The sequence below is a fragment of the Tasmannia lanceolata genome, unplaced genomic scaffold (assembly GCF_043159265.1).
Source record: "Tasmannia lanceolata isolate RefF3 unplaced genomic scaffold, GAP_Taslan_0.1 ptg000005l, whole genome shotgun sequence".
Taxonomy (NCBI): Eukaryota; Viridiplantae; Streptophyta; class Magnoliopsida; order Canellales; family Winteraceae; genus Tasmannia; species Tasmannia lanceolata.
Window position 1 is genome coordinate 3,070,507 of NW_027518682.1, and position 23,418 is coordinate 3,093,924.

General features: G+C 40.7%; 1 protein-coding gene across 6 annotated transcripts; it reads left to right on the top strand.

The window, feature by feature from the left end:
- Positions 1 to 1,389: 1,389 nt before the first annotated feature.
- On the top strand, positions 1,390 to 21,852 carry LOC143877108 (putative ADP-ribosylation factor GTPase-activating protein AGD8). 6 transcript variants are annotated; one of them, XR_013250555.1, is made up of 7 exons: positions 1,390 to 1,607; positions 1,749 to 1,867; positions 14,318 to 14,756; positions 14,926 to 15,195; positions 15,930 to 16,003; positions 21,130 to 21,221; positions 21,487 to 21,852. XR_013250555.1 is itself a non-coding variant. In XM_077378949.1 (6 exons), coding segments are annotated over exons 1-6 (993 nt in total). In that variant the 5' UTR covers positions 1,390 to 1,538; the 3' UTR covers positions 21,488 to 21,852. The 6 variants fall into 6 exon arrangements, 3 of the variants coding, with proteins under 3 accessions (XP_077235064.1, XP_077235062.1, XP_077235063.1); XR_013250554.1 differs by lacking the exon at positions 15,930 to 16,003 and having other exon boundaries at positions 21,122 to 21,224; XR_013250553.1 differs by lacking the exon at positions 15,930 to 16,003 and having other exon boundaries at positions 21,122 to 21,221.
- Positions 21,853 to 23,418: the final 1,566 nt, after the last annotated feature.

A 23,418-nucleotide genomic window follows, 5' to 3' on the forward strand; every position in this document is an offset into this window, starting at 1 on the left:
TCCCGCTTGTATAGCTAAAGCCCACCTGGATTTTCGGGTATTTGTAAGGAAGATGAGTTCTACTTGTAACTTTTTAAACATTAGGGGTTAAGTTGAATGTGTCAGAAACCATGTATTCCCCCCTCCCCCCCCCCCAAAAAAAAAAAAAAAAAGAAAAGAAAAAAGAACACTATAATCTTACATATAGGGCTCCATTCGAGTCCTTGAAAACAATATCAGAAAGAATGGGAGGGAGTAAGTGGATATCAATGCCTTGGCCTTTGCAAGGGCACTCGTCTTTGGAAAGAAAATCCTAGCCCTTGACAGAACGTGGGAGAAACATATATGTTACACAGGTATAGTGAAGCAGGTGTGAAATACATTTTGGATGATTGGAACCATTGATCTTATGGGCCATCACGAGGTGACGCTATGGATCTAACTTTCACACCCAATGGAGATCTCATCCATTAGATAAAGGGTTGAAAAAAACCAAGGACCACAAAGGACATGCAAATCAAAGTGTTAGGATTGGAAGAAAAAACATTTCTAGCTGTAAATCTTCTCTTGGCAAAAAAATTTCTTTGCTCGATTTAGAGGGAAATGATATAATTATGGTTAATTTAGAGGGATAACAATATAAATTGAACGTGTCTCTAGATAGAAGTTGAACGTCCCTAACCCCAGCTTACCCATAAAAAAATAAAATTGAACGTCTCTCTAGATAGAAATTGAATATGGTTGGTTTGAATTATCTTTTTCATGGCTATTCAAAAAAATTTATCTTTTTCGTGAGTTAAAAAAGTAGGAAATTTCAGAAATGTCTTTCCTATCTATCCAAATGAATTCAGAGGGGCTAGGCTGACTATACCAAAGGGTGCCCCTCACCAGAAGGCAACATTATGTCAAATTGTCAATCTGTCCCCACACGCTATGCGTCGATTTTGTAGTCTTTCCTGCTTTTATGTATAGGACGACGTTTTTATTTTTATTTTTTATGCATAGGACGACGTTTGCTATGCTGGAACTCGACAAACACCATGTGGGTCCTTCTTGAAGTTTCTACTGTATCAAAAGGTGAAACGGAGTTTTTTAATGGTGTGTCACCGTATGGTCCAGTATTTTTTAAAAGGTACTGTACAGCCCACTCCATACGATAATCCAAACCGTTCATTTTTTGGGTCACAATGTGAATAGGTTGCGCCTCGAAATTATTTTCATAAGATGATCCTAACCCTCGATCTAGACTCTAGAGGGAATATATAAATTCCATATTAAAAGTTCTGATTTCATGCACCTGCCAGCAGCCCCACGCACCTTGTAATTTAATAAAGGTTAGAAGGGTAATTTTGGCATACGATCGTAAAATTAAACAAAAACCGGAGGACGGGGGATTCCGGTGGACTTCAAATTGCAAAGCGAGCAGCGTCGTGCACCCTGACGTATTTCCATTTTCTTCTTTTTGCCATTTCCCCCTGAGGACGGGGTATTCCTGTACAAAACCCTTTCCTCCTCCTCCTCCTCCTCTCTCTCTCTCTCTCTCTCTCTCTCTCTCTCTCATGGCTTCTGAAAGCTTCAACGATAGAAACGCCGTTTTCAAAAAGCTGAAATCCAGGTCCGAGAACAAGGTATTTCCCCAAATCATTTCTCCATTTCTCTGATTTTCCCTCTAGAAATGTCTCCGATTCTTTAGATCTGGTCCGAAAATCGCAGATCTGAACGGAAAAGCATCAGATCTCATCATTTTTCCTTTCAATTTTCCGTTTCAGATATGCTTCGATTGCAATGCCAAGAATCCAACATGGGCGTCCGTTACCTTCGGGATCTTTCTCTGCATCGATTGTTCTGCCGTTCACCGGAGCCTCGGCGTCCACGTCAGCTTCGTTAGGTATCCTTTTCTTTTCTTATCTTCTTTCATGAATTTTGTAATTCTGTCCTTTGCTGTACGATTTAGGGTTTTCTTTTCTGAATTTGTCAATGGCATAATCGATGCATATATTCATCAATTCGATGCAAGTGATTTATCAGGTTTTATGATTTCTAGGGATGCCCGCACATTGCTCCAGTCTTTCGTTTAAAAGATCATCAGAGAAGTTTTTTTTTTTTTTTTTTTGAATGATATCATCAGATATGATTTTATGGATATAATATGCGGATGGTTCACTATGCTTTACTTTTTGTTTCCAAAATCTTTTTAGTCAATTTGATTTCACCATCTTTTTCCCGATGAATTGCTTTTTCTTTCCAAAATCTTTTTAGTTTAGAGTCAATTTGATCACTATCTTTTTCCCAAGTGTCATGTTCATCGAGTGGATTTATGGCAGAATCAAGATGGTTCGCTACCTTGTAATTAAATTTGAGACAGAATCAAGTTCTGGATTACTCAATTCAAGACTTATTTATACACTTATTATCGATGATGCAACTGTTCTATGCAGCACATGGTACTGGTACCAGTGAGTTGTCGCTGTTAATTGTACTATATTGTCCTGTGATTGGGATGTAGCGTGTATATATTAAGATCCCTTGATAGAGTTACACATACATCTGGGTACTGCTGCTATTCCACAACCTTGCTTGCTGAATTACATAGGTGTCATCCCAATTCAAGTGCTAATACGTGTCATATTGGAACATCACCAAAATGAACTAGAAAGAGATCACCATATATTCAAAACGTGCCACTGGAACCAGTCACATATCAATCAGTTGTATCCAAAGGTTTTATTCTATTGTCAACTACTTTGGAAACTCGGTATTGAAAACCTTCTGAATGTAAACTGTATAGGAGGAAAATGAAGAAAATAAACCTTCTTAAGAAAATAAACTGTTTGGTGGGATGTCTGTATAAGGTGCTTGCAAAGGTGTTGGCGGATCGAATAAAATTAGTGCTGCCTAAGCTTATTTCCAATAGCCAAAGTGCTTTTGTGGATCAGAGGCAGATCTTGGATTGTTCTTTGGTAGCAAATGAAGCCATTGATGATTATGTCAGACACGGAAATAAAGGGGTGGTTTGTAAGTTGGACTTGGAAAAGGCCTATGACAGGGTGGAGTGGGATTGTTTGGATTATCTATTGGGTAAAATGGGGTTTGGAAATGTATGGAGAGGGTGGATTAGAAGATGTATTTCGTCAGCGTGGTTCTCGGTCTTGATTAATGGATCGGCAAAAGGTTTCTTTAAATCATCGAGGGGTTTGAGACAAGGGGATCCTTTATCTCCCTTTCTTTTTGTCATCGTGGCAGAAACTCTTAATAGGCTTATTTAGAAAGGCAGCGAAGTGGGGCTGATAGAAGGTTTTAAGATAGGAAAGAACAAAGTTGAAGTGTCAATCCTTCAATTTGCGGATGATACCCTACTTTTCGGTGAGCCGGATCAAGTTGAAGTGATGAGCCTTAAGGCAATCCCTAGATGCTACGCACTGATTACAGGTCAGCAATCTAATTTCGCGAAATCAAGTATGCTCGCAATCAATTTATCCCCTCTTGAAGTCAGCAACTGTGCAGCTATTTTCGGCTATAAGGTTGAAGAGCTTCCTTCTTCTTATCTTGGCCTTCCATTGGGTGTGGGGAGGCCTAATAAAGCTCTTTGGGACCCGATAGTTGCTCGAATTGAGAAAAGATTGGAGACATGGAAAAGAAGATTAGTCTCAAAAGGGGGTCGACTGACCCTTGTTAAGGCAGTTCTGGCAAACATTCCAGTTTATTTCCTATCGTTATTTAAATGCCCTGTAAGCATGGGGTTGAGGATAGAGAAGATTCAAAGAAGATTCCTTGGGGGGGGGGGGGGGTTGAGTGAAAAGAAGGGTATTCCTTTGGTTAAATGGGAGAGTGTTTGTACCCCTATTAGAAAAGGTGGTTTGGGAATTAGGAAAATTAAGGGTTTCAACTCTGTTTTGTTGTGTAAGTGGTTATGGCGGTTTGGTGAGGAGGATCAAGCTCTGTGGGCTAGAGTAATTGGGAGTAAATACGGGGTGTTGGATGGCAAATGGGCGTCAGTCGATGCATATGAGAGACGAGAACTGTCAATCTGGAGGGATGTGCTTCGTTTCTCAAATTATTTAATCAGGGCTGTAAGTTCAGAGTGTATTCTGGTAGGCGAATCAGGTTCTGGCTTGATGTATGGTGATCAATCGAGCCCTTGGGATCGCTATTCCCGAATCTACTAAGTGTGGCTGCAGATAAAAATGCTTTCGTGTGCGACTGTTTTGAAAGAGTGGATCAGAAGGTGATTTGGTGCCCTCGGTTTAGAAGGAATTTTTTTGAAAGAGAATTAGAGGATTTATCTTCCTTGTTTTAGCTACTTGAGAAATGCTATATTAAGAAATCCGAGGAGGATAAAAGAATATGGGTTTGGAATTCATCCGGAATCTTCTCCGTGAAATCTGCATATGCTAAGTTTGTTCCGGATGTTGAGGATTCTCTTGTGGCTAAGGTTTGGTCCTTTCATTGTCCCCCTAGAGTGTCTTTCTTTGGTTGGCCTGTAAGTGGCGAGCGTATCCAAACCATTGAGTTTCTGAGAAGAAGGGGTTTATGGTTGATTGATCATTGTCCGTTATGTTTGGAGGATGGCGAATCTATTGATCACTTGTTCATACATTGTAAAGTAGTAAGGGTGATATGGGGTTTAGTTTTAGCTTGATTTGGTATCTCATGGGTGTTCCCTCAAACAGTACCCATGCTTTTGGATGGCTGGGAATTTGTCCCTTGGAAAAAGAAAGGGAAGGTGCTGTGGAGGATTTGCCTGTTAGCTCTTTGGTGGGCGGTCTGGAAAGAAAGAAATGGTAGGGTTTTTTAGGGCACAGCCACTTCATCCTTCAGTATTTATCAGAGGATTATAGCCATGTCTATCCAATGGGCGAAGAGTCTTCCTTTGTTCAGATTCGTGTCGGCTTATGATTTGTGGGAAAGATGGGAAGTCATTTGTATGGAAGGGTTAACTAGGCAGAAGATTGTTCAGAAGTGGGTTCCGCCGCCTGTGGGTTTTAGTAAACTGAATGTGGATGGAGCATCCTTTGGAAACCCGGGGTCTTCAGGTGTTGGAGGTCTGATGAGGGACAATGTAGGGGCTGTGGAGTGGGCTTTCTCTGGACCGAATGGGACTTCAGATTCGTCAGAGGCAGAAGTTAAAGCAGCATTCTTTGGTATCCTGCACATCGAAAGATCTGTCTTGAATAAAGTTGTTGTGGAAGAGGATTCCTCTAATGTTATTAGATGGATTGCTGGTAAAGCTCCTCCCCCTTGGAGATTTCTCAGCCTTATCGAGGAGGTCTTGGACTAGGTGGCAGGGTCGGAAATTTCTTTTGCCCATGTTAGAAGATCAGCCAATGAGGAAGTTGATGGACTAGCAAAGTCTGGGGTCATTAGGCAGGGTTTAGAGTGGTTTGATGATCTTCCACCTTAATTGTATTTTGTATAGCTGATGTGTTTTTATCTTCTCTCTGTTTTCCCTTTGTATGCTGAGGACCAACTCGGTTCCTTTTAATCAATATATCTCGCCATTTCAAAAAAAAAAAAATGCCTTCTTACAAATGTCTTTTCTCTTATTCTCTTATTATCAAAGGTCCCCTTTCTACTCAAATTGCGATCTCACATGATCGAAGTTTACAAACCTATCTTGTCCATTTACTCAATTGGAGGTGTTTGATTGCACTGGCTGATGATTCCCTTAAGTAATAAAGTTTTATTGCTTTTCACTTTTTGACGCGTTTGTGGACATAAAAAATTTGTCCATGCAAAATTACAAAATTGCCTCGGTTTCTTAAGTGGGCCCTAAACCCCTAAAAAGGTGTCAAAATGTAAACGGTCCTACTTGAGTCCAAATGGGAGGCCCACTAAGTGGCAAGCCCGAGGGCTACCATTTCAAGTACAACCCATCACCACCAAATCTAAAAGAGGTAGTGGGACCCATAACCACTCACACCACTATGCAATGTGGTTGTGGGTAGTTATTGATTAAGGAAGGAGTATATAAAGGCATTTCTTCTCATTTCTAAAGGATAGCAAAAAAAGAAAGCAAGTTAAGGGAGAGAAACAGAAAAAGATCCAAAGCAAGAAGGCAAAGAAGGATTCAAAGAAAGCTCGCTCTCTCAACAAGCGAATCGAGGAAAGCTCTCCATCAACAAAAAGCAACCAAATACTTGAAGAAATTCTCCGTGAGGATCAAGCCACCAAAAAGGGCCCTTTATTGGAGGAAACTCATACATCTTCACAACCGATAAAGCGCAAGCCCGGAGTGAAGTCAAGTCCAAACACCGACGAAAGCGAGAATCACGCCGCAAAGGCCCTCGTCTTCAACTCCGTAATCGTTGTATTTTTCACAATTTGATCATTAATCAGAGGATTGTAGAAAGTTGTACCATATTTTCTATTAATTACAATTTCTTTTTAATTTGTCCTCGAATTTTCGTGTTAGTGAATTTACGCTAAATTTGCTGTCGACAAATTTCTAGCACGCTCGGTGGGACGCCTTTCTCCTCTCATCTTTCGATCAATCCAACTTTCAACCACTCTCAAAGACACTCAAATTGCCGGAAAGAACGGAGACGCTCCTACACCAGTCATTACCGCCGGGGGCAGGAAGATTAACGTGCTCAGCCCTTCTTCGTCCACCAACACTCCTATTGGCCTTATAACGCGTGCAAAGACAACAGTGGGACTCTCCCAACTCATGGAGCCTGTCGACTGCATCAAAGGGTGACCGGTGGTGAGAGTTGTTTCTAGTCCAACGACCAAGTCCGATCTCTCTGGGTCCTCTACAAGTTCGAGATCATGGACCGGATCTACATCCGTGTTCTCCCCATCTCGAGGAAGCTCTCCCATCTCCGTCCAACACGCGATGATGGTTGACGCCACCACCATCGAGGAGCAGGTCATCCGCATGGCCAAACAACTTGAACGACTCAACAAGGCGGTCGAGGAGAAAGATCTTTAGATTGCCAGACTCATGACTAGGTTCGAGTCGAGTCATTACCATGGATCGAGCGTAGATCCGTCCCATCCGCTTGGATTCACCTCACAAGTGGAGACCTCTAGTGCCAGGCAACGTCAACAGCATGGGAGTGCATGCCACCCTGCCATGAACATTCCCACACTCAATCTTCCCCAGGCCTCTGTGGCCTCACTGTCAGTCCAATAACTTCAGAATATGATAGCAGACACCATCCGTGCCTAGTATGGAGGAGCTCCTCAATCTTCCTTGGTTTACACTAAACCTTATTCACAGCGCATTGAAGAGTTGCGCATGCCCACCGGGTACCAGTCCCCCAAGTTCGAACAATTCGAAGGGAGGGATAACCTGAAGCAACACGTCGCCCACTTCGTGGAGACGTGCAACAACGTCGGCACGTTCGGTGATTATATGGTGAAGCAGTTCGTCTGCTCGCTTCGTGGCAATGCGTTCGACTAGTACACAGACCTCGAGCCTGGTTCCATCGACAGTTGGGAGCAACTCAAGCGTGAGTTCCTCATTCGTTTCTACAGAACTCGCAGGACCGTAAGCATGGTGGAGCTTGCCGCCACCCTACAGAGGAAGGACGAGCCCGTGTTGAGTACATCGAACGATGGAGAAACCTAGCCCTAAATAGGAAGGATCGTCTTGCAGAGCAATCGGCGATTGACATGCGCATCCAAGGTATGCACTGGGGTCTTCTTTACATCCTCCAAGGGATCAAGCCCCAATCTTTTGAAGAGTTGGCCACCCGGGCTCATGATATGGAGCTCAGCATCACCACTCATGGAGATCTCCGTCCTGTGGATCTTCGCAAAGACAAGGAAAAGAAAGAGACAAAAAAAGAAGTAAAAACCTCAAAAAGGAAAGTGGTTATGAGTACTACCACCAATCTGATCAAGATTCGCAAGAAGAAGGAGAAAGTCGAACCCGCTCCGACTCAAGACAAGGAGAATACCAAGATGAGCCTAAGGAGTTGGATCAGAAGCAATACCCTTTTCCAGACTCCGAAGTCTCAGGAATGCTCGATGAACTCCTTCAACACAAGTTGATAGAACTACCACAAAAGAAGCGACCCGAGGAAGCAGGACGGGTCAATGATCCCAAGTACTGTCGCTACCATCGAGTAGTCAGCCATCCGATCGAGAGGTGCTTCATCTTGAAGGAAAAGATAATGGAACTGGCTTGCAATGGGAAGATCAACCTCGGCTTAGATGATGTAGCCGCCACCAACATGACAGCAGTTGTCTTTAGGTCTTTTGATCCGACCCATCTTCTGGAACCACCTCCGAATTTGGAACTATCCCATCGAAGTATAAGGACGTTATCAACTTCGGCGTCAAGACTATTGCACAGGGGGCAAGCTCTTCCATATTCCTCAAGTGAACAACCTTCCCCAACTGGGGGCATCACTCTATTACCACAGCAACAGGTACCCGTGGATGATGAAGGGTGGACGGTCGTCACTCGTCACTCATCGAAGACGTCTGCCTCCTTGACAACCCGTCATGCCTCATCGACGCCTAAGGCGGACTCGAAGGAGGACTCGACCCAACACTAGGCCGAGGAAGAGAAGGACAACAAGGAAGAATGGGGTGCCTCGAGTGCAACCTGCCGACCCACAAGAGATCTTCCAGCAGCCTTCTCGTAGGCCAGTCACCTTGTTGGAGTTCATGCCTAAGGAATTTCTTCGAGAAGGATGTGTAGCGGTTAACATTGTTACTTGCTATGCTGTTTCTGACGAGAACACAACCCAAGACTCTTCTCCAAATTACAATCCTCAAAGCGAAACTCCTCAAAGTGAAACTATTCAAAGAGATTTCCCAGGGCTTCAACCATCGAGGAGGCCCACACATGAAGTGGGATACCGTAAAAATCGACCCAAAGAGTCTCAGATCCCCGGATATAATCTGGGGACCAATGGGAGAGGGAAGATAAGGGTTCTCCCCCGTTTCCAATTCCCCGATCCAAAATCCTAGAAGCCATCTCTTCAGAATCAAAGATAAAGAGGATCTCGTCATTGGAGAGTAAACACGGGCAAGCGAGAGACGGAAAGTTCTAGGACTTTTTGGCCCACTCCCAACGATCTTGGAGGGATCCAGACAACTCATTTCTTCTTCCCACCAAACATGCCTTTAAGGACTCCAATTTGACTTCTACCTCCTTACCAGAAATACAAAGCGATGGAGATCCATCTTCTGCCAAAGAGGTCGAAATTACCCCAGAATCTGTCCAAGGATCAGATTCCGGAGCTATCGAGCCTCCAGCCCCTAAAGAGGTGGGGGTTGAATATGAAGGCAATTGTTTACGGTCCAGGTGACAGCAATGACACTTACTCCGTCGTTTAAAGTTAGAATAATTACAAGACGAGCAGGACCAATCCCCCTGCCTCCATCCCTGATCATGTTGTCTATTTCCATCCTGATCCAGAGCCACCGGACGATAAAATGAGGGTGATGAACTCTTCCTCCTCTGAGGGCACCATCGACACCTAGTCCTCCATTTGAAATTATAGTAAGCACAGGATGGGCAAAACCAGTCCCCTAGTATCTGGTTTTTCTTCTTTTTTTCATCCCCTACGAATGACCTGTTATCTTCACATATTGTTTCTGTTCATACTCTAGACATCTCACAGTGATCAGGTTTAGCATTTGAACTAAACTTTAACAATTGTTTAAGACTATTACCGGACATTCGAACTTCAGAAGTGATCTGAAATGATAACCCAAAACCACATTGAAAACTGCCAGGTAGCAGTAGATACTCTGATTAGTTTCAAAATGCACTAAAATGTAAACCTAAAATTGTTTGTTTAAGTCTCTAAGATAGGAGTTTCAAGTCAATGTATAGAAAGATAATCAAAGTAAGGAAATGTATATTCAGGTTTTAAATGATGAGTGATGAGTGATGACTAACTCCGATGAAAGGAAATTAAAATTAAGTTTTTTTGCGCGTTGAAGTATTGAAGAAACCGGGAATGATTTGTGAAACCGGACTTTATTAAGAAATTATCTTTCGGGGAAAACTTCAAGGAATAGTGAAAGGGGAAAAGCTTGCCCAATTGCTAACTTCGGCCTAGTGATGCACTCTCCAGAAAAAAATGATTTAGCATACTCTTAACTCCTCCCGAACTATGGAAATGTGCAACTTCACAAGAAGGGCTCTAACTTTTGCTTCATTAGTGTCTTTTATACCAGCAAGATCTGAGAATACCTTCAGTACATCACCATTTTCCTCTCTAGAAACTCTCGAATTACTAAGGAATCTCCCAATAGAGATCGACTCAGTGTATCGAGGTGCCCCTCATGGAGAAATAATTTTATCTCACTGAGCTGACTAAAGATAATCCCAAACCATTTGCAAGTCTTGAATCTTGATGCCTCAAAACAACTTTCTAAATCCTTAATCCCTTGAATCACCTTCCACTTCAGAGGCTTCGTCGTCAAAGATCCTCTTATTTCTCTCGTTTATAGTTACCCCACATTGCCGCACAGGGTGCAACTCTTCACAAAAATTCCCCCCTAAACCTAAGCAGACCATATCACCACTTACCTAATATATATATATATATATATATTTTGAAATGGTGAATCATATTAGAATGGAAAGGGAAGCCCGAGATGGGACAGCCCAATAGAACATATTACAAGATAAGAAAGCAGAAACAGAAAATACACAACATCAACAGAATAAGACATGGCTGATCAAGGGGGACGATAATCAAACAATTGTAAAGAGTCACTATTCACACCCCTCTTGGCTAACAGATCAGCCTTCTCATTGGCCGCCCTCCTCATATGCTTCATGACAGCCGATGACCCTGATATAATCTCGTGGATCTCATCTATGAACAGCAAGAATCTCCAAGGAGGCGCCACTCCCCCCTTAAGCCACCGGATAACATTTAAAGAATCCCCTTCAATAATAACCTTATCAAGACAATCACCACTTATTTTCTTGATACCGTAGAATACCGCCTTAACTTCCGCCTCCGAAGCTTCGCATACACCAATCGGACCAAAGAAGGCCCATTGAACAACGCCCTTGCCATTACGGCATAACCCTCCCACCCCGGCCGGCCCGGGATTACCAAAAGAAGCACCATCAAAATTAATTTTGAACATACTAAGAGGAGGCGGTTCCCATCTTTGGACGATGCTAGGCAATCTTTCACTACTAAAACACACTTCCCTCCAACCTTCCCAAAGGTCAAAAGCCGAAACAAATTGAAATGATGGAAGACATCTCGTCCATGAAATGACCAAGGCGATAATGCGCTTGTACAGAAAATACGGAGACTTCGCCTTACCCTCAAAGATCCTAGAATTTCTTTCCTTCCAAACAACCCACCAAGTAGCAAGCAAACAAACTTCCCACAAGATTTTTCCTTTTTTTCTCCAAGGCACAACACCCCACTGATGTAACAACATCCGAATAGACCTCGGAAAAACCCAACTGATTCCAAACCTCAAAAAGATACATCTCCAGATCAATTGGGTGAAAGAACAATGGATGAATAAATGGTCCACAGATTCCCCTTCCTTAAGGCAAAGAGAGCAATGATCAAGTGTGGATGCCAAGATGGGGGTTGGGAGTCTTTTGACCTATATAGGAATAAAGGGGTGACTGTGTGGAGAGACATTTTGAAAATGTCGGTCCCCTTTAATTCGAAAATTCGGTTTAGGGTGTATGAGGGCAATAGGATGAAATTTTGGAGTGATGTTTGGTGTGCTAAGGGGCCATTAAATCTTTTATTCCCCAATATTTTTTGGGTGGCTGACAAGAAAGAAGCCTTTGTGAGTGAATGTTTTGATCGTAGTAGTGGGAAGTTACTGTGGTGCCCTTCCTTTAGAAGGCATTTCTTTGATTGGGAACTAGAGTCATATTCCAGTCTGTGTCGTCTTCTTGAGGGGTGCTTCATTAAGGTGGAAGGGATAGATAGAAGAATATGGACCGTGGAACCATCCGGGAGTTTTTCTGTCAAATCTTTCTACATGAATCTGATGCCCAATACTGCTCCATCCTATTCAGCCAAGGTTTGGAAATATCATTGACCACTTACCTAATATTGCAAATATAAAGGCATTCTCTACAAACCATACCATTTTAGAATAGAGATCTGCACAAGATGCAAACATAATGTGTATTTTTGCGGGCGAACTTGGGTTTATCTTTTCTCAAGGCAAAATAATGGCACTGTCTTGCCGCTCAGAATATTTTTATAATACAGGAGGGCCACCTCGTAAGCACATTGTGCTACCTAAATTGAGCTGAATCATAAAAATCCCCATCCTTAGTATCTAAATCCCCTTTTTAAGTTGGTGGTGTTGATATTCCAAATGGTGGATGTGTCAAGGCGAGGTATTCAACCCTCTCATGGGCGAGGCATACAAATTTTCTGATTTTTAAACTAGAAAATTATAAAATGAAAAATAAGAAAAATGGCAAAAAAATATAAAATTCTATAACTGTGCTTCACTATCTAAGCATAATCATCATTCATTTAAGAAATAAAACATTTAAACCTCAAATATCTATAAAGATAATATAATTTAGATGGTTTCATCTGTGATGTGTTTCAGTAAAGTGATATTTGAGATGATTCATACCTCTAATATAAACATATCCCCAAGGTTGATCTCTAACTGCTTGCCATGTATATTTTCATGCAAAATCCTTCCTTTTGCATTATCAGGAGCACAATTCATTCCAATCCAAGTATTAGAGGGGTAGTCTAATGTTCCATGGAGAAAGAAAGGGAAAATCCTTTGGAACCTTTGTCTTTTAGCAACAATTTGGGTTATGTGGAAAGAACGAAATGCTCGCATCTTCAAAGGAAACACAAAGAGAGTGGACTTCATCTTTAATAAGATCATTGCCTTGACAATCTCTTGGGTGATATCTATCCCTTGCTTCAGATTTGTATCCGCCTATGATTTTTGGTATGGGTGGCAGGGAATTTGTAGAGAATCATAAGAACCCAAGTTCTCGCAAAATTGGGTCTCCCCATCATATGGCTTTCTAAAATTGAACTTTGATGGGTCTAGCATGGGGAACCCTGGGCCGTCAGGAATTGGAGGTGTTCAAGGGATGAGCATGGGTTTGTGAGGTGGGCATTCAGGGGTCCCATTGGTATAGCAGGCTCCAATGAAGCCAAAATGCGTGCGATTCATCAAGGTATAAAGTTCCTCAAGGATGTTGATTTAAATAAGGTGGTGGTGGAGGGGGACTCACTCAATTTTTATTTATTTTTTATAAGTAACTCACTCAATGTTATCCGGTGGCTTAAGGGATCCCACTCCCACCCTTTAGATTTGTGCCTTTCTTTGATGAAATACAAGTCAAGTTGGTGATGCTACTATATCCTATCTTCATGTTAAGTGATCAGCCAATGGAGTCGCCAATAGGCTTGCCAGGGAGGGTATCTCGAGGGGGGTGTGGAAATGTTTGATCTCCTTCCCCCGTAACTCTTTCTTCTTCGCCCCGTATGGTGGCATCTCGTTTGTGTTTATGTTCTGTTCATGTTGTACTCTATTTGCTCGGACTGCCTTGGTCCTTGGTTCTTTCTAATAAAAGCTTTACCATTCAAAAAAAAAAAAAAACCATTCCAATCCAAAAAAAAAACCCTTAATCTTCTATTTTTCTCATATAAGGTTGTTTTGATTTATGGAAGAGCCTATGTACCCCAAAACGCCTCATATGCATGTGTGCCTTAAGGCATACACCTTTTAAAGTGCTTCAGGATACATTATATTAAGTTGTTCTCTATCTTGAGTTCTGTGTAGGTATTGGCACAAACAGTATGAAATAGGCGTGAAAGATCATAACGCACCATTTATCTTTTCAAATCTCAAATTCTCAATAAACGGGTTGTTTTGAAGATCAGAGAGTCTGGATCCATATTTACCTGTTGTTTAAAAGCATCTTTAAAATTGGAATGGGGATCAGTATTCCCATATTTCCTTGCCTAGTCCCAAGAAACAAGCATAAGTGCAACTCGAACTCCTAAAAATAGGTTTTTGGTCCCAAAACCCTTATAATTTCCCTTCAGAAGCCTCTAAACTTACAATAAGACGTATGATTTGAACGGGAACTGTATGATACATCTTGATTTTTGATTCGTAACGCATGGATCAAATCCATTCTATTCAATTTGAACTACGATTTTGATAACATTGTCTGTGTGCATCGGATTGTATTGTTTGATACATTTTGTCTCTGACAAGACAGACTGCTTTTTTGTATATACAGTGTTTTGTATTGACTCCCAGGTCTACAAATCTTGACTCATGGAGTCCTAAACAGTTGAAGATGATATACAGTGCTTTTAGGAATTCGAGTTGCATTTATTTTGTACTTAGGCCAGTAAGATTTTTTTTATTTGACTCCCAGGTCTACAAATCTTGACTCATGGAGTCCTGAACAGTTGAAGATGATGAGTTTTGGAGGAAATAACCGTGCACAAGTTTTCTTTAAGCAGCATGGATGGAGTGATGGAGGCAAGATTGAGGCAAAATATACATCAAGGGCTGCCGAGTTATACAGGCAACTACTTTCAAAGGAAGTTGCTAAAAGCTTGGCCGAAGAGACCATTTCTCCCTCATCGCCTGCTTCTTCCCAGTCAACACCTACAGCCAATGGAGTTTCTAATGTGAAGGTTATAGATGCACCGAAAGAAAATCCCTTTGAGAGGCCTATAACACCTGAAATTGCCCCTTCTCCTAAAGCTCCTACACATTCAGTTGTTACTAGTTCTGTTAAAAAGCCCATTGGTGCAAAGAAGATTGGAAGTAAGACAGGAGGGCTTGGTGTTCGCAAACTTACTACGAAGGTAGATCCGTCCTTTTGAATATCTAATAAGATTTCTGTAATAAGAGAATATTATAAACAGACAGGCCTTCACAGTCTTTAGTTTAAATTGGGATTTCATGGTTAGATTTGTTTTGCACACAAAAAAGGTGATGCATTTTCGTTAACAGAAGAATACCTTCTCTATGCAGCCGAGTGAAAGCCTCTATGATCAGAAGCCTGAAGAACCAGCACCTGCCGTGACCTCCTCAACTAATGCCACCACAACATTGAGTGCATCGGGCACATCTTTTCCTTCTCGCTTTGAATATGTAGAGAATGTCCAATCTGCTGAGAATGGTTCTGGAAGTGCACAAACAATTAGTTATGTTTTACTGCCCAAGTCGTCATCCTTCTTTGCAGATTTTGGAATGGATGGTGGATTTCAGAAGAAAACAAGCTCTGGTACATCTAAAGTGCAGGTATATATATATAAATGTTTATATATATATGTGTGTGTGTGTGTGTTTTTACTTGTACCATTGAAATCCTGCATATCAGTCTGATCAAGAAGTGCAAACTATCCAATATTTTTTATTTTCTGAACAGTAAAAACCTACTGCTCTAACTGTTCACCGTCTACTAAATTTCTGTGTGCCCCTCTCCCTCTCTCAAAAAAAAAAATGTTCAATTTTAAATGCTACTGATATTGGCACTACCATGTTTTGATAATTGGACAACAGCTATCTAAGGTTATTATAGTTCTCAAAAATCTCTGAGAAGCCAATTATAAAAGAAAAGACAAGCTGAGTTAGGGCAATTATCAAACATGTTAGTGCCAATATCAGTGGTCATTTTAATTTTTCTTTTCTTTTCTTTTCTTTTTTTGTTTCGTTTCTGTGTTTTCAAGTCAATCTTGGTCTGGGGTCTGGATTGTGAAGGGGCTGATCCAAGTGGACAGATTATCTCAACCTATTGCTTGCAAAATGGCTTATTTTGTTGCTACTACAGATTTTTCGTATTTGTTATATGCGCTAGTTCAATCTCAGAACCAATGCATTTTGCTTACTGAAACCGGGTTCTTATTTTGCTATCTCTGGTTAGTTAAATCAAATGTACATGCTTTGCTGTTTGGTCCTTTCGATTTCATTGTTTATTTTGAATTTGTATATCTTTTTTTTTAATGGCTAATTTTTATCGGTCTTTACAAGCTTAGGTGCAAGCTCAGTTGCTCTTTTGACTTCGTGTTGATTTACTACTGCTTGATCATGACCAAAGATGAGGTTTCAGGTTTTGTTCATTTTTAAATCTGCAGCTGGTTTTCCCCATGTCTCTTCCTCATTGCTGCAATCGTTTTGTTATTTGATCCTCATTAGAGCAATTAATCAGATTTTGCATATAATGTTATGTATCATAATTTTATCTGAGCAAAGTTCTTTCCTGAGTTTAATCAGGATAATTTAGTTACTTGGGAAACATAGATGCACTGCACTGTGTCGGTAGAATTCTAATGGGTCTCTTTTGTTGGATCAGCCTATCTATTGATCCTTACTAGCCTGTATCTTTTCCCCAAGGCGCCATTATCTCATTTCCACTCCCTTCCCCAATTCCACTTGCAAGCCTCATCTCGCTCCTGCATTTCTACTCTTGCCACTTACTACCACTACTACCATTCCATTAAGTTCGCCTTTGACTTGTATCAAATTTGTGCAATTTGTAGCTCCTTTTCCCCCATGAGGCATTCTAAGTCCCTCTGAGTAAAACACGCTAAATATAAGTAAGCATAAACATTTATTTTACTGTATTCAGTCGTGTCCTTTGCACCTGATACTTGACAATGGGAGGTGAGATGTGCATTGTTTACAAGAATGTAATGGAAAATGCCATGCCACTGAGTATTTTTGTTGTACTTACCAGTTTGTGATCACTTGCTTTTATTGAGCTTTCGCTTTGGCATATAGAATCTGTGTCCTCACCGAACGCTTCCACGTGTCCTCCTGCATGCCTCCCTTCTAGAGAGGATAAGACTTTTCTTCCCGATGCTTTGCCAGCGCAGCAGACTTATCCACCACATTACCTCTATCCCTATCATTATTTGGTTCCTTCCCCACCTCCGTTTTGTTTTTTACCATCGTACCCTTTGCATTATAAGGATATTTAGAAAATTTTAAAGCTTCCTCCGACGGTCACTGCGCACCCTATAGTTGTTCCCACTTGATTCGCCCAACGGGTTTTGTCTTTCCTGTCCCCATTCACGCCGAAAAATGGTCCAATCATCAACCGCGTCCTTCCCACTTTTTAATAATTTAAAATTTGAATTTCGAGCACGTGTCGTCTCACGCGCGAGATAGTGTAGCTCCCTGATTGGTTCCTTCCCTTTTCGTCTTTTCTCCTTCTGCCAATCATCATTATCGAATTTCTGGCCGTTGGATGAGAGCACCGGACCGAAGGCCTCCGGTGGATCCATCTTCTGTGAGTTATCAACAGACTCTGCTGGAAACGAGCCGTCCCATTCTCGGCGGGACGCCCGTTTCAAATCTCGCCCATCCGACGAGACATTGAGTGAAAAAGGATAAGACATCACCTTCTTGGGTCCGGAATTTGCAGCGAGAATCAGGTCTTCACAAATTCTCCGGCGAAACCAGTGGAGTAATACCGGTTGTCCACATTCAATCGAACCACCGATTTCAAAAACGACCATTCATAAGTGAATACCTTAGCCTTAGCATATTCGAGGCTTTGAGGATTGTCGCCGTCAGTCCGTATCTCCATTACTGTTCCAAACTGAGTACCCAGACTTCTTACCATAGATGCGGCCCAAGCGTGAAGAGGTATGCCATAGAACCTAATCCAAACGGCCCTAGACCCTGTCTTGAAAGCCGGGTGCCAAGGAGAAAGAGATAGGAGATACTCTCCAAAAGCTTCAGCCCCTCCCCATCACCATGAAGCTTGGCTTTCAGATTGGAATCCAAATAGAACTTCGTTCCTACTGATTATGAAGGGCTCAGCAAGTTGGGGCAAATTCAAAACCATCTTGCCCATTGCCAAATCTCCTCCAGCTCCCAGTCACATTTCTTCACTCTTCCTATCAGGCATGTCTTCAACAACTTCTCTCTCTGTTTCACCTGTTCACCGGAGATTTTCACCATCCTATCATCATCATCCTCAGTTTCCCTACGGTCTCCATCTTCCGGCCACAGGCGGTCCTCCACCTCCTTCTCCTCCTCATGAACCTTCATTTTTATTTTCCGACTGTCAGCAGTTATCGGCTTTAGGTGACATCTTCGGCACTCCACCCTTCGTCGGAAGTTGTGATACCCACACTTCTTACTCCGCCAATCTCCGAGAAGAAAACGAGCAGCATTGTTTTCCTCGTTGCTTTCTTTTAGGCGACGACTGTCAAAAACCATAGTTCCTTTTGATTCTAGGGAAACAAACGAACGAGAAGGGCTTGGGCCCAAAGAATCAATAAACGAGAGAAACGCCAAGGAGAAACAATAAGGGCTTGGGCCCTTAGCAGCGGTCGCGCCGGAAGAAATCACGCCGGAAAAAATTAGCTTATTGGGAAATGCAGAAAATAGAGATACTCTCATTTCTTCCCAAGTTAGGGACATCCTTTTCGGCAACAAACACACCAATTTCTTCCCATGGAATACCATTCGCGAAAGGGAACACAATTATGATACATGCATATAATGTCATGTATCATAATTTTACTTGAGTAAAGTTCTTTCCTCAGTTTAATCGGGATAAATTAGTAACTTGGGAAACATAGATGCACTGCACAATGTCAGAAGAATTCTAATGGGTCTCTTTTGTTGGATCAGCCTATCTAATTGATCCTTACTAGCCTGTATCTTTTCCCCAAGGCGCCATTATCTCTTTTCAACTCCCTTCCCCAATTCCACTTACAAGCCTCATCTCGCTCCTGCATTTCTACTCTTACCACTTACCACCACCACTACCATTCCATTAAGTTCGCCTTTGACTCTTATCAAATTTGTGCAACCTGTAGCTCCTTTCCCCCCATGAGGCATTTTAAGTCTCTCTAAGCTAAAATGCTAAATATAAGTAAGCATAAACATTTATTTTACTGTATTCAGACATGTCCTTTGCACCTGTTACTTGACAATGGGAAGTGCGATGCATTGTTTACAAGAATGTAATGAAAAATGTCATGCCACTGAGTATTTTTGCTGTACTTACCGGTTTGTGATCGCTTGCTTTTATTGAGCTTTCGCTTTGGCATATAGAATCTGTGTCTTCACATGTACTCCAAATGATTGTTAAATGATATTTCTGATACCCTTCATCTAATTCTCAGCATTGGCTGTTTCACCTATTGATTGTGTTTGCACCATACAGCTTTGAAGTTCAAATAGAAGTATGAGCCACTTAGTATTTGGGAAACTCTGGGTATATTTGACTCCATCCATTCATAACTAGCGAACCATATCCTTCCTGAATGTTTAACCTATGTGCCAATTTATTTTATTTTTTTGAGGCTATTAAAAAATTCAGTTTCACTTGAAATACTCAATTGAAATAGGCATAATCTGTTATTCGCTAGATATTATCAGAAAAATATTATGATATTTGCCCTCTTTTGTCATTAGTTTGATCATCAAAACACTATCATTCTGGATCAGGTTTTGTGTAGGACTCTGGTTAGGATCTCACTTTGTGGCGTGTATTCTAGACCCTTTTAATTTAGTTAGCTTCAGGGATCACGAGGCTAAGGTGTTTGAGTGCTATGAGCGTGTGGAGGAAAAGTTTAAAGGGAAGGATATTTGGTAGGAATGTGAAAGAGTAGACCTAACAAGTTTTCTTAGGATTTTATGTCCTTTCGAGGAGGGGAGCCCTCATCGTCAGAGGGGATCTCAAAATGTGGTGAAGTGTGTGCTCAGAAGAGTAGAGACCCATGGAGTTTGAGTCTTACCATCAATGAGATAGGCAAGAGTTAGTACGGACTTTAGTGAAGAGCAACCTCTGCTCCTTTTGTAATTGTTCCTTTTGTAATTGTTCGCTGTTGGTTTATGCTCTTGAATCTTCTTAAAAAAAAATTAAAATTTAGCTTTGAGAAAGTCGTATTTCATTACTTATGTCTAAGTCATAATTTAAGAACTCATTAAATGCATTACCCAAATCTTGGATTTTATGTTTTTAAAATATTTTTAATTATTATATTTTTGCCATTCGAAAATGTATTTCCCAGTACTGCCTGAGAAGAAATATGTTGCTCAAGTTATCCTGATAAACACCCGAGCCAATAAATTCCAAAGAGCAATATTTGTCATTTAGACTATAACCAGTTTACAATAAAATGTCATGATAACAGGAAAAATCTTTAATTTCTGTATTCTCTGACCTGGGTGGTTTGACAGCTCCTACTCTACGGTGTCATTTAGACATGATAATTACCACTTCTTGATCCTTTAGGATTTAATCCCAGCGTATGCTTTTATTGTTCTATTGCAAGGATTTTTATTCTAGCATTTAAAGCTTATTATGTCCTTTTATGTGTTGTTGATGCATCTGCCTCTGATGAGGTTCATTGTCTGTTGTGATCATAACAAAGCTGGCGATACTGAGTCTCAAATTTCTCTGCAGAAGTTTTCAGTATGTGCATTTCTTGTTATGTTTAAAAATGGCCTCTATGTAAATAATATCTGGCTCCATGGGATATGAGGCGTCAGACACATTGGCTCTGAGAAGACCAACATGCTGATACCTCCATGTAGTTATATGATAATTAATAAAATTAAGTTTCTTAGTATAACAATAATACTTCAACCTTGAGGTCTCAGGCTCGATCCCAGCTTACCGATCAAAAAAAAAAAACAATAATACAATATTAGTTCATGAAGCATGAGATGCAAGAAAAAAATAATTAAAATTAAAAAAAAAAAAAAATGTGTTCAGGTCTATTCATGTAAACTAAACTTTACCGTGCTGCTTGTTTAAGTGATTCCAGCAACAGGAATGGGGGATTGATTTTCTCAGATGTGGGCAGCCCCCTAAATAGGCCTGTGGGGAAAGTATATAAAGAACATAAATAATACCAAATAATCAAAGAAAACAAAGATTATAAATAATATACAAATACTCTTTCGAAAAAAATAAATAGTATACAAATACTACTGATAAACAAGAAAAGAGATTGCCTTGAGGTCTCCAATACCTGTGCTTGAGGCATATCTGGCATGTGCCTGAGATCATAATGTTTTAAAATATGGAAGGCTGTTATTGCATACTTTTTTTTTAATGGTACCCGTATTGTATAAATTACTGTTGAAGATAAATAACTGCCGTTGTGGTGGCAAAATGCATGCAGCTTCTGTTTCAGTAGTTGAAGCTGGATAAACTTTTATGTCTGACATTTTAAATAATGTGTTTATATATGTTGAGTTCAACAGCCATATCAAGTGCTGATCTCTTCGGTCAAGACATGGATGGTTCTCAACTTGACCTCACTGCATGTGACCTCATCAACCGAATCTCCTTTCAGGTAGTATGTGTTGTTACTAAGAACATTGTAAATTTGGTTTCTTGTCAATTAAATGGACCTTTGACAATTCCAAGCACAATCGGCCATTACACACCTTGGCGTGGGTGGGCTTGGCACACTTTGCATGGTCAGCTGGTCGAGCATAGTTGTTGGGCTTTGGCGGCCCTGGTTCATTTGGAATTGCTTCAAATGTTATTTGAACTGCTCGTGGTTCGTTAGCTTAGATCCTTAGATTTGTTACGCTTGTGGTTGGTTTGTTTTGCAGGGATCACAGGATATCTCGTCCTTAAAGAATATGGCAGGGGAGACTGGGCAGAAGCCAAGATCTTTCTGGTCCAATTTTATAGCAGTTCTTAAACACAAAATCATGATGCATATAATACGCCTATAACTGGCATATTGGCCAATAAGTGGCATATTTGCCCATTATGATTTATATTTCGGTATTATTTAGTTTAGGAATTTATTTTTATATTATTGAGTTTCTAGGGTTTTTATTTCCATGTTATTAGTTTATGTAATTTTGTTTTCCATGGAATCTTATTTTCATCACATTGCCTATATATAGGCCTCATTGTATTAGGAATTTTAACTTTGATGATTATTGAATAAAGATTGATTGTCCCCTCTACAGGTTTCTTCTCCTCTCTCTAAATCCTTCTCTTTTACTTCTAATTCTTAACTTCCCCTATTCTTCTTCTTCTCTTATTCTATTCTTCCCTCTCTTCTCTTCGTCTTCTCATTTTCTCCATTTTCTTCTATTTCTTCTAATTCTTAACTTCTTCTCCTATGCTTCATGAACTAATACAATATTAGTTCATGAAGCATGAGATGCAAGAAAAAAATAATAAAAAACTAAAATTATGTGTTCAGGTCTATTCATGTAAACTAAACTTCACTTTCCCTAATAATTCATTTTTAATGTCTCATGCTCATTTGGCTTTTTGGTTTCTTGTTGCCTGACTGATTTTTGGGTCCTTTGATGTTTGATTTTCAGTTGCCTTAATTTTCTCATTGATGTATTCATTTTTCCTAATCCCTCTGTAATTTGCTGAAATTATGTTTTCTGAGTTTTGTCCGATTGGTATGTTTCTCTCGATTTTAAATCCCATTGGCCTCCTCTTTATAATTAGATTTCAAGAGCCCATGGGAATTGTGTTCAATGAATATCAAGAAGTAAGGGTGTTGGTACCATATTCTCATGTCAATGTGTTTTCCTTTTAGCCATCCTTTATGTTCTTCCTGAGTTTGGTAATGCACATATATGATGGGCCATGTTGGCTGAATTTATGGAACAAGTCTCCACCCTCATCCAAATCAAATCAGTTTGTCCATGGTGAAACAAACGGGTTTGGGTGATTCTTCATTGAGCACAGTTGGGTTATGAAGTTATCTACACATGTTGAAGGAGAAATCAGTGGAGATTGGCACTTGAGTTTATAAGTTTCATTGTTTTGATTATGCTAAGTTGTTAGTGAGAGCACTCGTCAAGATTAGTTGAAAATCCGTGAGTCGGCTGGCAAGTCAAAATACCCAAATTTCTTCATTCGGTTTGGCTTAGTATACCCCACTTTGCTAATTTTCTTTTGCACCATCTTTCATCATGTCCAGTTCATTTGGAGACAACCCCTTAGAAGATTCCTGAGTCAGTATCATTCCCAGTATCGTCCTTTGTTCGCATATTACTATCATGTCTCAAAAGTGGAAATGCAGCCATGGAATATCTGAGTAGTCTTGATTTATCTCTCATGACCTTGAGGCCTCATCTGATTTCTATCCAGTGTTTACGGATTCCCATATGATCTTGGAGATTATTTGATCTGCGGATCATGTCGTCGGAACCAGGCGATGACATAATATTTCTTGAGCCACCCCTTTCCCTTTATGTCTCTTCTCCTTATCTAGGACCTCTTACGAGACTTACGGGTCCCTTCTCTTTCGAAACTAGCACTTCTTATGGGACTTGAGGGGTTTTCTTTTCCTTCTATTTCTTTATTCCCTGTGGAGCTTATGGGTTTCCATCTCGTTAGGTTTATTACATCATTCAGGATTCATGATTTCTTCTCTTTTTGAGTACATCCTTTGCATATTCCTTTTGATACTCTTTACATTTCGGGATCCCATCGATTTTAGGAACACTTGTTCGGGTTTAGGCGATGACGGACGGCAATCTCCTGAGCCAAAACCCCCTTTCAAT